The sequence below is a fragment of the Beta vulgaris genome, chromosome 8, assembly GCF_026745355.1.
Source record: "Beta vulgaris subsp. vulgaris cultivar EL10 chromosome 8, EL10.2, whole genome shotgun sequence".
Lineage (NCBI taxonomy): Eukaryota > Viridiplantae > Streptophyta > Magnoliopsida > Caryophyllales > Amaranthaceae > Beta > Beta vulgaris.
The window spans coordinates 10,363,968-10,381,088 of NC_079209.1; the positions used below are offsets into that span (position 1 = coordinate 10,363,968).

At 35.4% G+C, this 17,121-nt stretch overlaps 2 protein-coding genes across 2 annotated transcripts; one reads left to right on the forward strand and one right to left on the reverse strand.

The window, feature by feature from the left end:
- The first annotated feature begins 7,411 nt into the window (after positions 1 to 7,411).
- LOC104900998 (phosphatidylinositol/phosphatidylcholine transfer protein SFH11) lies at positions 7,412 to 9,461 on the forward strand. Its single transcript, XM_048634656.2, has 3 exons — positions 7,412 to 7,747; positions 7,883 to 8,654; positions 8,805 to 9,461. The coding sequence occupies exons 2-3, from the start codon at positions 7,914 to 7,916 to the stop codon at positions 9,252 to 9,254; spliced, it is 1,191 nt and encodes a 396-aa protein (XP_048490613.1). The 5' UTR covers positions 7,412 to 7,747; positions 7,883 to 7,913; the 3' UTR covers positions 9,255 to 9,461.
- On the reverse strand, positions 9,359 to 14,599 carry LOC104901045 (uncharacterized). The gene is made up of 6 exons (XM_019251360.3): positions 13,913 to 14,599; positions 11,735 to 12,388; positions 11,427 to 11,617; positions 10,983 to 11,189; positions 10,819 to 10,879; positions 9,359 to 10,340 (listed from the first exon to the last, which is right to left on the reverse strand). Exons 1-6 carry the CDS (start codon positions 14,060 to 14,062, stop codon positions 9,837 to 9,839), a joined length of 1,767 nt encoding a protein of 588 aa, XP_019106905.2. The 5' UTR covers positions 14,063 to 14,599; the 3' UTR covers positions 9,359 to 9,836.
- Positions 14,600 to 17,121: the final 2,522 nt, after the last annotated feature.

Below are 17,121 nucleotides of genomic sequence, written 5' to 3' on the forward strand. Positions count from 1 at the left end.
AACTTCCCTAATTTTTTTTCCGTTGTTGTGAACAAAACATTTTACATCAAAAAATAAAAAAGTAAGAACTATTGGGTTTTCTTCCTCTAAGTAGTTTATAAGGCGTCTTCGTTGTTATTGGCTTCAACATGACTCGATTGATGATGTAGTATGCTGTGTTTACTATCTTGACCCAAAAGCTCTTTGGAAGACTGCTTGCAATAATCATCTTTCTTGCCATGTCCTCCAGAGTCCGGTTCTTTCTTTTAACTTCTCCGTTTTGTTGTGATATCCTTAGAGCAGTGATCTAGGCCTTCATTGCTGCAAAATTCATCAAACTTGGAGTTTTCAAACTCCTTACCGTGGTCAGATATTAAGTGTTTCAATTTAAAACCACTTGTTCCTTGAATCCTTTTAGAAAAAAATTAAGAACCCGTCAAAGGTTTCATCTTTACTATGAAGAAAGATAAACCATGGATATCTAGAGAAATCATTAACAATAATGAGTACATATTTCTTATCTGATCTACTTTGGACACGTATAGGACTACATAAGTCCATATGGAGAAGTTCCAATGGACTTTGTGTGCTTACCATTTTCTTAGATTTAAAGGAGGATCTTACTTGTTTGCCTTTAACACATGGATCACAAATATCGTGCTGCATAAACTTGATTGTTGGTAACCAGACCACTAAGTCTTTGCCACTTAGTTTGTGTAACAAAGACAAGCTGATATGACCACAACGCTTATGCCAAAATAGAGGATTTTCTTCAATCACGCTCAAATCGGCAAGGTTGTTCCTAGGAACAAGGTACATGTCAACCATAAAAGTGTTCCCTTTATTAGTACCTTGAAGCATCTTAGTTCATGTACTTTCATTTCTAACAACACATGACTCATTAGTAAACTTCACTATATTGACCTTGTCACAAAACTGAGAAATGCTAAGTAAACTATGCTTTAAGCCCTCGAATAAAAATACATTATCTATGGAATGTGACAAAGATTTACCAATCTCACCAACAGATACAATATTACCTGTAAGGTTGTCTTCGAAGGTCAATGTTCCTCCATGGTAAGCTGAGAGTGAGAGAAACTTTGATTTATCGCCAGTCATATGCTTAGAACAATCGTTGTCGAGGAACCACATGTTGTTCCCCATCACTTCAAGCTGTATCCAAAGCAGCTAGTCAGTAGTAGGAACCCGTTCCTACTCAGGTTCCTTTGTTGGACTTAAACGCTCTTAGCCGTCCATACCTACTTAACGATGTAGGTATTTCTCTCGATGCCTTCTTCCTTGGTGGAACAGTCAGACACTATATGTTCACTGTTCCCACAGTAAGATCATATTTTAGTACTGAGCAGATCAACATATTTTATCTTTTTATTTTTCTTCTTGTGGCTGAAACTGAGTCCATCTCTTCCGTTATTTTGATACTTTTGTATCCAACTCACCGGATCAGGGAGCTTGTTCCTTGAGGAATCCAGTTCCTTCTTAAGTAACAGGTTTTCACATAGAACATTTTTCGTAATAAGATTTTAATCTTCGAATTCTGTTTTGGTACTAGTAGAAGGATCTGTTCCTTCAGGTTCAAAGATTTTCAATTCTGCCAATTCCATACTTAAAAAATAGTTCTCATTTTCAACCTTCTCAAATGGTTCTTGAATGCTTCAGTTTCTATCAAAAAGATCAAAGAATCGTTTTTCAGTATCGAATTTTAACGAGTAAAGCTAATTTGAATGTTTCTTAGTAACTTTTAAGGCATTAGCTACTTGTTCCTTTTTTTACACAAATTGCCTTATAGTCGTCTAAAGTTTCTAGAAGTAATTTCACAAGTTGGGTTTTTTTTTAAGTTCTCTAAGCTCTTCTTCTATAGAGTTAGAACATACCTTGATGTTTGACGATTCTCCTTCATCTTCAGTTTTAACCATGAGGATTGATGGACAGTTTCTTCTTCTGTCTGTTCCTTCTACTCATCAGAATCAAATTCTCTCCATGCAACAACCATGGCTCTCTTCACGAATGTACTTGAAAAAGGTTTATGCTGATCCTTGTTACTTTCCTTGAATTTTCTTTGACCTTTCTCGTTTTCCAATTGAGGACTGTTATTTCTATAGGAACACTACAAGAGGGGGGGGGGATTGTATGTGTGGGGAATGAACGTAAATTTTTGCGGAATTATAAAATAATGAAAGGAACAAGAGAAAGACATAAGAGATTTTACGAGGAAAAATGTCTTTGGCCCAACAAGAAGAAATAACCTCGACCAATATGTATTTTAAACTTAACTCTTTTACTATAATAGGCCAAAACACCTTTGTTACAAACCTTATATCTCGAGCCACTCCTTGAGTTCCTCAACTGTTGTTGCTCTCGAACTTCACTCAAAGTTCCTTTCTCTTTCTTTGCTTCACTCAAAGCCTCACACTTTATAGGATTTCACTCAAACCCCCTTCCCCGAGTTCTTCTCAACTCTTTTCTTAACTCAAAATACAGAATAACATAGAAAGTACTAATAATGAAACAATGAACTCATATGGTAAGTGATAAGAGGTTTTTAGTGGTCATTAAGGCATCGAAAATCGCTCTACAAACAATATTTATAAAACCTAAACAAGCAATTATAAAGAAAGTAGTAAAGGCAAGTCAAGGGTTGATCCAAAGGGAAAATGGGATTAATTAAGGTCTTTCAAGTCTTGAATACCTAATTAAAGGGTTTTGGGGGGTTTTAATAATGATTTGGTAACAACTACGACTAGCTAATATCAAAGAACTAGCAAATAACATGAGATAAAATATCAAATAAGAAGACACTAGAGTTAATGTTACTAGTGTGGGTCAAAGTGGAGCAACAATCATTAATGCAATTGTGAGGCAAAGGAGACGATTACGCAAGGTTTAGTTTTCTTCTAAAATACTCGAGTCCTCTTTCAAATGGTCCTCGAGAATGATCGCTTAATCAATCAAATAAATCCTCTCTTGAATGGTCTTTAGTTAATTGATTAAGAGATCCAATGAATTAGGAAAACCCCTAATAAAGGATCCCCTTAAGTTCTACCTAATATCTTGGCCTAGAAATTAAGTTAATTATTGGGGATGATAAAAGAGTTCAAAATTCAATTTAAGAACATTTGAATTCAAAATACCAAAGTATAAATGTGATCAATATCTATCCTAAGGCCTCAAAACACCAAGATTAAAGCATAAACATCTTTAGAACATCATAATCACATTAACAAAACATTTAAATCCTAATTCATACTTTCATCCTAATCCTAGATAAGAAACTACTCACTATTCATGGATTCTAAGTAATTAAATATAAAATCTATGACTAATCTAGGACTAAACATGATTAAGAGATAATTAATCCAATAGAAATAACAATTATAAAACTATAATAAAGGAGATCTAATAACGAGGAAGAACAAGAACAACCATGAAAAGAGAAAATAGAAACTGAAACTTTGAAAATTAAATTGAATGAAAAGTACCTTCGATGTTGTAGGAATCACAAAATTTAATCTAGGAAGCTCAAATCTAGTAACAAGCTTAAAGTTTTTCTCTCTAATATGAACCCTAATAATACTCTCTAAACTCCAGAATAAAAGTATAAAACTCCACTAATAAAAGAAATCCTATATTTTAAGGCAAGCCTCGTATTTTTTTCTTCGTGGATTCGAATGGTGCGGGCGCACCAAAACCAACTGCAGGAGCACCATTCTTTCTGATCTGATCGGTTCAACATAAAACGAACATAACTTCTTTGTTTTATATCCAAATCAAGCTTATGACCAGTTGTTGGAAAGATATCAAAACGAGCTTTCACATCCAACTGAAATTACCTTCATCCGATTTGTTGTTTGAAAGTTGTGTTCATCTGAAATTCCTCATATAAAATTTTATGGCACTATGTGCTCCTTTGTGCGAGCGGACATGGGGCATGGTGCAAGCACACCATTTCTCAACGTGTGTTGTATTTTCATTGCTTCATTTTGCCGACTCTACAACTCATATCCATCTTAGGTAAGTCCACCTATATTAAGAATATTGCAAAACAAGAGGAAAGTAAATGTACTAGAAATTCGGTAAAAATGACTGAAAATCTAGCAAAATATATATTACTATGATCAAGAATGATCAAGTGAATAAAATATAAGGGCAAATGGAGAAGAAAGAGGGAAGAAAGGGGAGAAAGAGGATCAAAATGAACTAAAAGGAGTCCATAAAGTGCATTAAAAACGCACTTATCAGTAATGAAACTTGGAACTTGGAAATTTAAACTTTGGTGTACCTGACTCAATAAACGTGGTACTCAAATTAATACCGTAGTAGATTAATTATCACTTTGCCAGACACACATTGGCGTGACTACTAAAAGTCAGACACACTTTGGAACTTAATTAGACATTACTATTTATAGCAGTGATTACTTAGAACGTGGGATTAAAACACGAATTAGTGGTAAAAACATTATCTCATGGTGTTCCTCAACTAGAGGAACATGATGCTTTTTAACACCCATGATCTCCATGATCTCTGTTAAATGTGGGTGATGGAAATGTTATTGCTTCCTTAATTTTAGCAACCACTAAAGTAGTAAATCAAAAATCTGATTTAATTAAAAAGTATTGTAATTAATAAAACCAATATTAAATCCTTTTATCCAAATATTATCTTTACAAATATTTTTCATAGAACCGAAAAGATAAAATCTTTTCCTTAAAATCAGATTTTTAACAAATTAAAACAGTTTTCTATTTTCTAGGATTTAATCACTTCAACTGACACACATTATAACCATTGCACCATATAATACTTGTCTAGTTTCCTTAGTTTCGTTAGTTCCTTACAAAGAAAAAGATAAACACTACTTAAAATTTTGTAGGTCCTTACCAATATTTAACAGTTCCTCATTTTAGACACATGTTTCCTATAATAGTTCCACTAACATAGTTCTGTAGGAACAATTCCTTTATTCAAAGGAACAACTCCATAGTTCCAATTCATTACCGTATGATGATCTTTGTTTCTTACATAAGAAATCTGATTACACCCTTATGCAATAAGCTCTTCTTCTCTTGGAGTTCTAACTCAAGAACTTCATTCTTTTCTTGGAGTTCTAACTCAGAAACTTCACTTATTATCTTTATAAAACACCATTATTAATTCATGAACCTTGCACACATAAAACTTATAAACCTTGTTAGTTATTACTTTAGTTTGTCATCATCAAAATCATATTGGCTCAACAAGGACACTTAGTTTGTAGGCTTCCTTGTGACCTCCCCCTCGTAGTTCTTGTTAAAGAACTTCTTGAATTTTCGCACAATCATTGTGGCTTCTTCGTCGTATGTCCCTGCCTTTTTTTTATCATTTATCTTGAGAGCAAGAGCCTTAGGTCTCACAGGTTCAGTCTCATGAGTTCCTAAATGCAATTCGTGGCTCATCAAGAAACCAACCAGTTGCTTCACATTAAATGTGGTGAAATCCTTTGTCTCTAATAGAGCCGTAACTTTAGCCATCAACTTCTCATCATGTGGAGGACTCCTTTCAACTTTTCGAACTTGTTCCTCTAGAGTAATGATTTTTCCAAGGGACTCAATTTCGTTTATGATGTTCGAAAAGCGAGCGAGCATGTCTTGAAGAGGCTCCTTTTGTTTCATTTGAAACAATTCATACTTATGCATAAGCATATCTATCTTCGATCTTTTCACCTTGCTTGTTCCTTCATGAGTAATTTGAAGGAGTTCCCACATTTGTTTTGATGTCTTACATTCCATAACTCTGTTGTGTTCATGAGGACCAATGCCACAATGGCGCAGCTTTTTAGCCATATTATTCGCCCCCCCCCTTTTCATTTTTCTTTGTAACTTCGAAATCGCCAAGTTTAATTACTCTCCATACTTGGTAGTTTTCTTCTTTAATAAAAATCTCCATGCGATTTTTCCAAGATGGGTAATTCTTCCCATTGAACATGGTCGGACGTTGGGTAGATACCCTTGATCAAGTTTTTCTCCCATAGTGTTCATGGTGCCATGTACAAGCTACTCAGGGTTAACTGATTTTTGAAGATACTAGGCTCTAATACCAATTGTTATTCTAGTATCAATACTAGAGCAACTACAAGAGGGGAGTGAATTGTAGTTGAGGGAAAATTTTCGAATTTAAATGCGAAATTAAAAGAACTTAGAATGAAAGAAAGATCAAACACAAAATTTAACCTACAAGGGAAAATTTTCTAGGCCTAATAGGAAGAAAAACCTTGACCACAAGGGATTTTGACTCAATACTCCTTTTTTATAATAGGCCAAAAGACTCTCTTTAGAACCTATTGTTGGACCCTTCTTTGTTCCACTAGGAATTTGTTCCCAGTCACTCAGTTCCCCCTGGACTGATGACACTCACTTCCCCCTGATGACACTCACTTAAATTCACTCGAAGTCTTCTCTTTTCTCTCTTTCTTTCTCATTTGATTACAAGGATATTCTGAATTCATTCACTCACCCAAAGACTAAGAATAGTATAATAATATGTATTGTAGGAAAAGAAGAAAATTACAGAAAAACTTTCAAAGTAATTATGAAATTGTAATGCTTGAAAGTCTTAAACTTTTCGAACAACTATTTTCCCTTAAATAGCTGGTATAGCTTCTTGTTCTTCACTCCACGTTCTTCATGTAGCTTCTGGTTTGTAATGGGTCTCTGGGCGGGGCCTTGTGCGAGGGCAACCTAGAGCAATTTTTCTTACCAATTTTTAAAAAATAAAAATAAAACATTATTTTTGGCATTTTATATTTTTTCGAAATAAAAATATATAGAACCTATTATTTGACATCATATCAGCAACCTCACTCCTAGCTTGAGGGTGAGTGAAAAGAACCAAGGATGTTTGCCTTCTTTAGTGTGAGTGGGTGACCAGAATGTCATGGCACCACTACCTATGCAGATGTACCTAGTATTATATGACAGTGTACTAGAATAGTAGAATATCTCTTATCTTGTCTCTCTGTAATTAAAGCCTACTAGCTCAACAATATAGATGTTGCTTTGACAGCTTACAAGGAAGTTTCCTAGTATTTTGAGGTATATATGAGACTCAATTTAGGTTGTAAAAATCAATCAAGAAGAATGAATGAAAGAGAGAAACTGTACTGCAACTTCTGTGATTTTATTTAGAATGTTTTCAGTATTCCACCTCACAGGATCATCAAAGAGGTTGTTTTACATGTTGCTTGTAACTGCAAAGCCACTTATCAAAGAGCTTTGCTGCTATTGTAACTGCATTCCTAGCTTAGATACTTAGTAGCCTTCTGTTTTGGCTATTTATGTCTAAACGCTTGTTAGTCTAGTTTGTATATCATCCTTTTTTTTTTTTGGTTATCAATAACAATTTCGAACTGTCGGAAAAAAAAATTTAGGTAAAGACTTCCTTGAAAAAAAGAAAAAAGAATGGTTATTTGTCACAAATTCAACTGCATGGGCCATGACAGAGATTTGAGCCCAATATGGCCCCAAGCCCATGAGCCAATCCACTTCTGACAAAAAGTCCATGGGCCAAGTCAATATATCTAGGCTGGGCTTGATCTGTCAACAGGGTCCGGCCCAATTAACTTCAACAGGTACTAGTTTACAGCTGCTAGAAGTAACTTATTACTCCACATTGCATGTTTCTTCAGTTTGCAGCAAGGGAGATTCTCTGCCAAATAAAAAGCACAACATGTGCATTTTGGATTCAACGTCGAAGAGTTTCAGGAATCTATCAGGTGGGTAAACCCTTGAAAACATGTTTCATTAGGAAACACAAAATATTCCATGCTGTCTACTGAAGGCAAACAACATTAGTAACAAAATAAAGCCTACTTATTGTTAGAAGTAACCCAATGCTACAAAAATGTCAGAAAACATGTATTTGGTAGAATCCAACGAAAAATGTCATCAACTTTGAAAGTTTTTCATAAATTGGGTAGAAGAGTTTGGAGGAGCAAAGGTGATGAAGAAGATGATCTCCCTGAAGGAGTATCAGGCCATAATCCAAAAGATGATCAAGCTGTTCAAAGTTTGCGCGAATCAATTCTTCAAGATCAGGGCGAGCAGCCCTATACAGATTACCATACTCTTTTACGGTTTCTGCACATGAGAGATTACGATATCTTAAAAGCCAAAGATTCATTTCTTAAGCATCTTAGATGGAGGGAAGAATTTCAGGTTGACACCATTGCTAAAGAGTTTAAGTTTGAAGAGTACAAGGAAGTTCAGAAGTTTTATCCTCATGGATTTCATGGTGTTGATAGGAGTGGAAGACCAGTTTATATTGAGAGGATGGGGTTGGTAGACCTTGATGCCCTTCTGCAGAGAACCACTCTTGAAAGACTGGTAAAGCATCATGTTTTCGAGCAGGAGAAAACAGCGCGTTTAAGGTTCCCTGCATGCACAATTGCAGCAGGGAAGCGAATTGCTTCAACCACGGCTATATTGGATGTGAAGGGGATAGGAACCTCTAGCTTTTCCAAGCAAGCAAGATTTCTGTTTCTGGAGTTTCAGAAGATTGACAGCAATTACTACCCGGACACTCTGAACCGCCTTTATATTGTCAATGCCGGATCTGGTTTTCGTGTCCTGTGGAAAGCTTTGAGAACCTTTCTTGATGCATACACTGCTGCAAAGATACAGGTTCTTAATCTGTCTGTTATCAGTAACCCCTTATACAGTTATATGCATCATTAGTACCTCAGTTTATGCTAATTAGTAACTTACGTTGCACCATCTACAAATGGTGTGGTGCATTGCATATAAGAAATTGTAATACAAGCATTTGTACAGGTTCTAGGGAGCAACTTCAGAAGTAAACTCGCTGAAGTTATTGATCCAAGCAACTTACCAAGTTGCCTTGGCGGAGAATGCACATGTCCGGACCATGGTGGCTGTATGTTAAGTGATAAAGGACCGTGGAATGATCCAGAAATCTTGCAATTGCTTTATTCTGGTAAAATGAATCCTAACATAGGTGAGTTCCATGGTATGCCGACTGTTGAAGATGCCTGGCTGAGTGCACAGAGCACACCAGATGGTAAAAGTGGGCAATTCAGGAAGGAAGGAGATAGAACACACTTGTCAGAAACAATTAAACAGCTGCAAGTTACAGCAAAAGAAGCAGAGAAGAGATTTCAGGCCATGGAAGTTGCATTTAGAGAGACAAAACAATTGTTGCAGAGATGTTCAGAACAAATAAAAGATCTGCAGATAATGTTTGAAAAGTCTAACATAAGCTGAAATAAGAACTAACTCTTCTGCTATTCTATTAGCTAATTTACTGATGATGATGACTTTAGAATTCAGTATGTAATAGCTGCCTGTATATACGCTGCAAAAACAGATTCAAAAACTTTAGTCTTACTTGCTGTATTCCTTGTAATTTACCATAATAATGGTCAGATTTCGGCATACACTACATACATAATCCATAATTAGGAGTATTAATATTAGGTTTCTGTAACTTCTGATAATTCGTTTGCGATAGAGTCAATACTGCTGTAATCTTTATCCTCCTCGGCTCCTCGCGGTGAAATGTTGAGGAGAAAGAAAATTAAAAGTGTATGTTGTCCATGGACTACTGTACAATATTCAATGATTCAATCATGAGTCATGGACAATGTTGAGCCATGGACTACTGTACAAATAGTTTAGGATAAAACTAGAAAACTAATTATAAATTTCTGTGTTTATTATCCCGTACATATTACTCTGTATATACGTACTATATAACTCACCTCTAATGCAGGCACCTTCCTTTGCATATAGAGAATTAGATATCATACCATATCAATTGCGGGAATTCGTAAGATAAGTCTTTGCTTACTTATTCTCTGTGCTGCTTAAACTGCTTGCAGAGTCAGCATTGGCAGCTTCATTCGAGTTATCAGCAATGCGTGCTTCTAATCCGTGGCTATAACAAGGCCATGAATGTATTGGAGCGTAATGCCCACCATATATTCCTCCTAACGCTCGATAACCATACGTTGAAGGACAAGGGCACGTAGGATATGCACTCTGAATTACCGAAGGCCAGTACATCATAGGTGTCATGGCATTATGTGGCCGAGCTGGAAAAAACATCGGGCATAAAGGATGTTGATTGTATATTATATTAGGCTGAGAGTTTATGATCATATTATTTGATGATGATGGTATAGTTTGAAATGATGCATCAGGAGGGATCAGAGAGGGAGAGGTTGAGGTTGTTGCTTCCGAAGTATGCTTCTGTGAAATTTCATTGCTTGTAGTACAGTTCGCAGGCTGCTTCTTTCGCTTTGATGTTTTTGTTGTCCTTGAATTGGGCTTCTCCAAATCAAAATTAGCCTGCGAAAATAATATAGACAGATTCTCACATATACTGTATGTAATCCCTATAAATAGTAGTGCTAATGTTATAAATCATAGCTTAAAAATCTAAGTTAAGACTATCTGATTTGTCTACTAATTTGTTTACATAGATTTCTCATAATTTGTCTTTGTGAACGTGGTCAAGGGAACAATGATAAGTTGTAAACGAGCATTTGTATACATAATGCTGATCTGGGGCCAAAAAGGGTTGCCCGTTTTCATGTTTCAGGCGAAAAAATGTGCCCAAGCTCGGTAAAATTAGGCTACGCTGGATCAGGCCAACAAATTAAACTGGTTCAGGAACAGTATCCAGATCCAGGGCAGGCACACATCTAAAAAGAAGGCTTTCTAATCAGGACATGCTATAGTTTGAGCTGAAATCGGCAGCCCAAACAAGATAAGAGGTAGTAGTAAATTAGTAATACAGTAAATCAACTAAAAGAGGTGATCTTACAAGTTGAGAAGCTGAAGGATTTACAAGGAAAAGCTCCTCCCCTGCTGCATCTTCATCTGTTCTGATGTATATTAAGGACAATGCAAATGATCTTAAAATTATAATTTGATCTGACAATTTAGCGTAATGTCTTGTTCATTGAAAAGCTGACTCAATTTACATACCTGTAATACTTCTGTAACAAGTCTAAGTTCCTGTACTTAGTTTCCTTCTGAACAATGTCATCTGGAAAACCAGCCATGAAGAGGAGGGTGATACCCAAAGCCTTGAAGAAAAAACTCCCAGTTCTGACGTTCATGAGCCTCGCCATTAGGCAGATAAGTGGACCAAAAGACTTCAACTTGTTTCGTCCCATTCGTTGCCTTACATACCTAAAAGATCTCGACACAAATTACATTCTAAGTTTCGGCCATAAGAGCAATATGCACAAGTGATATTGTAATTTTGACCAAATGAACTAGACACAAACTCGTGTGTGTTACAACTCACATGTGCCCAATCCGTGTAACATAGCATTAGACTTGCTAAATTTCATAACAAAAACAAAATGATCCAACTTTTGATCATTAAACTATCTCATTGTTCACAGATCACAGTCCAAAACTTACTCATTCTGTGGAATGTTTCGCGTTCTCCCACCATACTTGATGCACAGAAATAAACATGGTGGACAACTAGCATCAGATGGACGCATAGCCTGTTCCTCCTCCAATATCTGAACAGGGCATAGTGCTGGATTTTGGCGATTTGGGTAAAATACCTTCCTCTTCATCCCAGGATTCTCATATAAAACATGCTCCTGCGAAAAAGCATATGGCAGATAAATAGTGAATTAACAAAAATCAGGTATAATCAATGAAAAATCATCTTACAGTATAGCAAGACCATACAGAATAAAATTAGTTGGTGTCATTACCCCTGGATTACTTTGTGATATATATGGCTGTCCCTTTTTCGAAATGACGAAATGATTGTAGTTTAACTCATACATATCATCGCATCCATGTCTTATGCCTAATGAAGCGAAAACTATGATCTTTCTCATGGTATGAGATTGAGCATTCTTCACACCTAGCACTTGAGACCCTAATATTCCTCTTACTTCTTTAGGACAAAATGCAACTTTAGGAGGCTTCTTTTGTAAGGACAAGTTTCTAAATCCCACATTTTTCTTCATTTCTTCCCAATCTTGCTCAAGTTTTTGACTAATGCTTGGAAAATCTATCTCATTTTTGTTGTAATCTTTAGTTCTTTCTTGGCATTTTTTATTCAATCCCTCACAATTCACGTCTTCACTATGCTCATCATCTTCGTCATCACTGTCATCTGCATCTTCGCATTCCAACAACAGAGATTGGATATCTTTAGATTTGTCGAGAAGCAGAGATTGGGTGTCTACACTCATCCAGCTTACGAGACCATTCTCGAAGTTAGAAGCCTTTGTAGTTCTAACATCAGCATCTTGCTTCATATGCATGATGCTTTCAAGTTTTGCAGCACTAGAATCTTCTGTCTTTTGGGTCTTGTGTTTCTTGCTGCATCTTTCTTCTGCACTATTGGGATGACCATTCTGGTAAAAAAAAAATTAATTCAATGAAAACTTGCATTAATTATGATTTCGGAAGCCATAAAATCAGACACTTTGTTCACTTCTTTGAAGGATAAGAAACATCTGCTTATGTGCTTGGAAGATCCTGTATCTTGTCATTCTTAATCTTATTCAACAGTGTTCATAAGAATACTTGCTTACGATCTTTTGAATCTTCTTTTCAAGAGAATAACTGATTAGTTGTTTTGATTTTGAACAATCACTATTGAGAAAGTAGCAATATCAAAGGAATATACTTTAGAGTTTAGCCAATGAAGATGCTTGGTCTTACTCGAAGATATCAAAATTATGGACTATGTAATATAAAATCAAAAAGCACCACTGCTAGAAAGAATTTGGGATTATCGGCAACCATCTCCAAGACAATTATTTCTTCTGTAAGAAAATAAATGCAACAAATGAATATTTTATACCTCAATGCCTTGAAGGGTTACATATAAGCATTAAATACATTTCTTTGAATAGAACCAGTTTAAGAATTCAAGACACATTTTCACATCAACTGAGGTAATAAATGCTTGATTCAATATTTTATTTCCATTTAAGCACCTTATACATAGCCCTAAGGGCTATGTATATCATTTTCCTACAAATAATAAACATTTGTTATACCCCTTTGTCCCAATTTAGTTGTTACATTTGCTTTATAACAGTTTACGAGATGCAACTTCAAACACCAATATCTTGAGTTAAATATATGGAAAAATTATATATTTGAAAAATACAAATTGGGACGAATCAAACAAGATCCAACATGACTGTTTTTTTTTAAAGATAGTCAAAGTTATGACGTGAATAGTGCCTACGGTCAAAATGTAGCAACTAAATTAGGAAGGAGCGAGTAGTTATTATGTTAGGGAGGAACTACATAATTTCATCTAAATACCACAATTTTTATATCTTATGACCTGAAAAAATGATTGGGCTCAAGGAAACCAGTAACCCACTACGAAAAAACGTGCTCCCGCGCCCATACCTACCACATAGTTTCAAGCCAAGTTTTACCAAAGTTTTAAGTTACATGCACGTAACTTCACCCTTGTGTACACTCTTGTTTAAAAATTTTATAACACTTAAAAGTAAACTTATTGCTAACTCTATTAATTAGAACCATGACACTTGGTTTTTTCAGTCTCCATTACATACCTTTTATTATTGATATCTTTAATTACATATTAGTAAGGTCTACAATCTTTGATGATAGGAAATACATATTGAAATTAATTGGTCAAAATAATTTGACATCTACATTAGGGAAAATAATTGGTCAAAGCCTATGAATTTCGCACCCAAAAAAAACAAAGTGTAACCATTAAAAAGAACATAAATTAGTCTTATCTTATTATACTTCCTGCGTTCTACTTCCTGTCTTTAATGTGAATTTTTTGAGACAAGTGTTTTACTTATTTTAGAACGGAGGAAGTGTGAAAGTCTTGTAAGTAATAAGAGAACAAAAAAGTACTACAAGGTAAATACAATACATACTTGAACAGTATCATCCACGAGGGGAGCAGCTGAACCCTTATCTCTTTCATGCTGTATTAGAGCTTCTAGAGCTGATATTCTTTGCAAAAGTTCAGCGTTCTTTCGCCTTTCCCTTTGTAGCTCTGCTACTATTTCATCCATGTCAACCATAATATCTCTGCTTTCCCTATTAGCTTCTTACAAGTAGCTTATAATTTACCAGACTAACATTAATCAACTGCAAATTCCAAATATAGTAAACTGTTTTTAAGCTGAAAATAGAAAGTTGGGCAAAATATATCAACAAAAATCTTTAAAAAGAAGTTTTGGGTATTTTAAAGTGTAAATTTTTATCAATATCCCATGTGAGAAATATAGTTATAGCAAAGTAAAAACCTAAAAATATACGTAAAAATCCCAAAAAAACAACAACTTTTAAGTTCGCTACAAAACGAAATTGATGAAGGTGTATGAGAAATTAAATGCCCACTTTTTTTTTTCTTTATTCTTTCTATAATAAGGTCTTGAAACCTCAAAGTTTGAGTTATTATCAGAAATGCAGAAAGATTTTGTCAAACTGCCATAATAGGAGAGAGAAAATAGTAGTCCACTAAAACTGGGTATGGAGAGAAAAGAAGAGGGGGGGGAAGATGATCAAAAGCTAAAAAGGTTAGGAGGAGCTTGATTTTTGGGGGTTTGCATTAAGAAGCTAAGGGAGAAGAACTGAAGAAGTGTGCATGCAACACCACGTGCGTTCTTATAGGGCAAAATTAACTTTCTGCTAAGAAATAGTTGTCAAATTGAGTGATTCTATGCAAGAGACTACTATTTAATAAAATAAGTAAGGATTTTTGTTTTCTATGAAATATAATAACTTTGGTTAACAATATTTTCTGCTTTGCTCTTATGTTTATCCTCGAGAGATATATTCTCTTGGATCGAATCTGAATAAGTTCAACTGAATTGAGTTAAAATAAATAGAATTATAAAAGTGAAAAATAAGTTCAAAAGAACATGACCTAAGTGATTAATATCATGATAAGTTATCTAAAATGATAGAGAGATATAGACTCTTTATTTGTATATCCGGTGGAGCTTTACTATGAGGCTGTTTTAGATGTAAATGACAATTTTTTGAAGGGTCTTATGGTATATTAAAGATGTGGTAGACAAATAATTTCTAAAACATATTGAAAAAAAGATACACTTTTGTAAATAGCCAATTGAAACAATCACTATATACATTATGCTAATATATAATGAACAACAGTTAGTCTTTCATTATTTTCTATAAAACCCAAAAATAAGGAAAATTTTACTTGTTTTTTAATTTGAGGGTATAATTTTATTAATAAAAACAGAAAGGGCTGCGCTTTTTTAAAAAAGCGCAGCCCTTCTGTAGGTAAGAAGGGCTGCACTTTTTTAAAAGCGCAGCCCTACTAAGTGAAGGGCTGCACTTTATTAAAAGCGCAGCCCTACTAAGTGAAGGGCTGCGCTTTTTTGAAAAGCGCAGCCCTTCTGCTATGTAGGACTGCGCTTTTTTAAAAAAGCGCAGCCCTTCTGCTATGTAGGGCTGCGCTTTTTTAAAAAAGCGCATCCCTTCCTGAAAAAATTTGAAATTTCGGAATCGCGGGCTTTGAAATATTGAGCGGGGATTCGTCAAATATATTATCCCTCATTCTCTCTCCTCTCTCACGTCCCTCATTATTCCTTTCCTCCTTCTCTTCATCCTCTCTTCTCTCTCATCCTCTCTTCTCTCTCAAAACTCCCATAAACATTTGCGACAAAAACCTTGAAATGATTTGCACTAAACATCTGCTATGTAGGGCTGCGCTTTTTTTAAAAAGCGCAGCCCTTCCTGAAAAAATTTGAAATTTCGATATCGCGGGCTTTGAAATATTGAGCGGGGATTCGTCAAATATATTATCCCTCATTCTCTCTCCTCTCTCACGTCCCTCATTATTCATTTCCTCCTTCTCTCTCATCCTCTCTTCTCTCTCAAAAACTTCCATAAACATTTGCGACAAAAACCTTGAAATGATTTGCACTAAACATCTGCTATGTAGGGCTGCGCTTTTTTAAAAAGCGCAGCCCTTCCTGAAAAAATTTGAAATTTCGGAATCGCGGGCTTTGAAATATTGAGCGGGGATTCGTCAAATATATTATCCCTCATTCTCTCTCCTCTCTCACGTCCCTCATTATTCCTTTCCTCCTTCTCTCTCATCCTCTCTTCTCTCTCAAAAACTCCCATAAACATTTGCGACAAAAACCTTGAAATGATTTGCACTAAAGATCTGCTATGTAGGGCTGCGCTTTTTTTAAAAAGCGCAGCCCTTCCTGAAAAAATTTGAAATTTCGGAATCGCGGGCTTTGAAATATTGAGCGGGGATTCCTCAAATATATTATCCCTCATTCTCTCTCCTCTCTCACGTCCCTCATTATTCCTTTCCTCCTTCTCTCTCATCCTCTCTTCTCTCTCATCCTCTTTTCTCTCTCAAAAACTCCCATAAACATTTGCGACAAAAACCTTGAAATGATTTGCACTAAACATCTGCTATGTAGGGCTGCGCTTTTTTTAAAAAGCGCAGCCCTTCCTGAAAAAATTTGAAATTTCGGAATCGCGGGCTTTGAAATATTGAGCGGGGATTCGTCAAATATATTATCCCTCATTCTCTCTCCTCTCTCACATCCCTCATTATTCCTTTCCTCCTTCTCTCTCATCCTCTCTCTCTCTCTCAAAAACTCCCATAAACATTTGCGACAAAAACCTTGAAATGATTTGCACTAAACATGGCGACGGAGTCCGATTGCCTATTGTGATACCTTTTCGGAAGCGGAACGAGCCAACGAGTCAAACTCACCGCTATGCTGTGACGTTTAGGCTTTTTAAGCCATCCGAGTTCGTTTAAGCCTCCAAATAGCCATTTTAAGTTTTTTCCGAAATTTTTTTTCCCTTAAATTATGTATTAGGGTTTTGTTTTATGTTTAAACATTATTAGGTTAATGTTTGGAGGTAGTTCTTGTATTTTCAGATCTATAATGTTCTTGTATACTTTTCTTTGTTTATATATTTTGATTAATGTTCTTGTATACTTCTCTTTGTTTTGATTAATGTTCTTGTATACTTCTCTTTGTTTATTTTGATTAATGTTCTTGTATACTTCTCTTTGTATATAATTTCTTGTATTTTCATCTTTGTTTTTGATTAATGTTCTTGTATACTTCTCTTT

Bases quoted from the DNA above. Each gene is read 5' to 3' on its own strand.
- LOC104900998 (XM_048634656.2), top strand. From the start codon at position 7,914: ATGTCATCAACTTTGAAAGTTTTTCATAAATTGGGTAGAAGAGTTTGG. The intron at 8,655-8,804 runs GTTCTTAATCTG...GCATTTGTACAG, and splicing joins ACACTGCTGCAAAGATACAG to GTTCTAGGGAGCAACTTCAG.
- LOC104901045 (XM_019251360.3), bottom strand. From the start codon at position 14,062: ATGGTTGACATGGATGAAATAGTAGCAGAGCTACAAAGGGAAAGGCGA. The intron at 11,190-11,426 runs GTAAGTTTTGGA...GAGATCTTTTAG, and splicing joins CGAAACATTCCACAGAATGA to GTATGTAAGGCAACGAATGG. The intron at 10,880-10,982 runs GTATGTAAATTG...AATATACATCAG, and splicing joins TTGTTACAGAAGTATTACAG to AACAGATGAAGATGCAGCAG.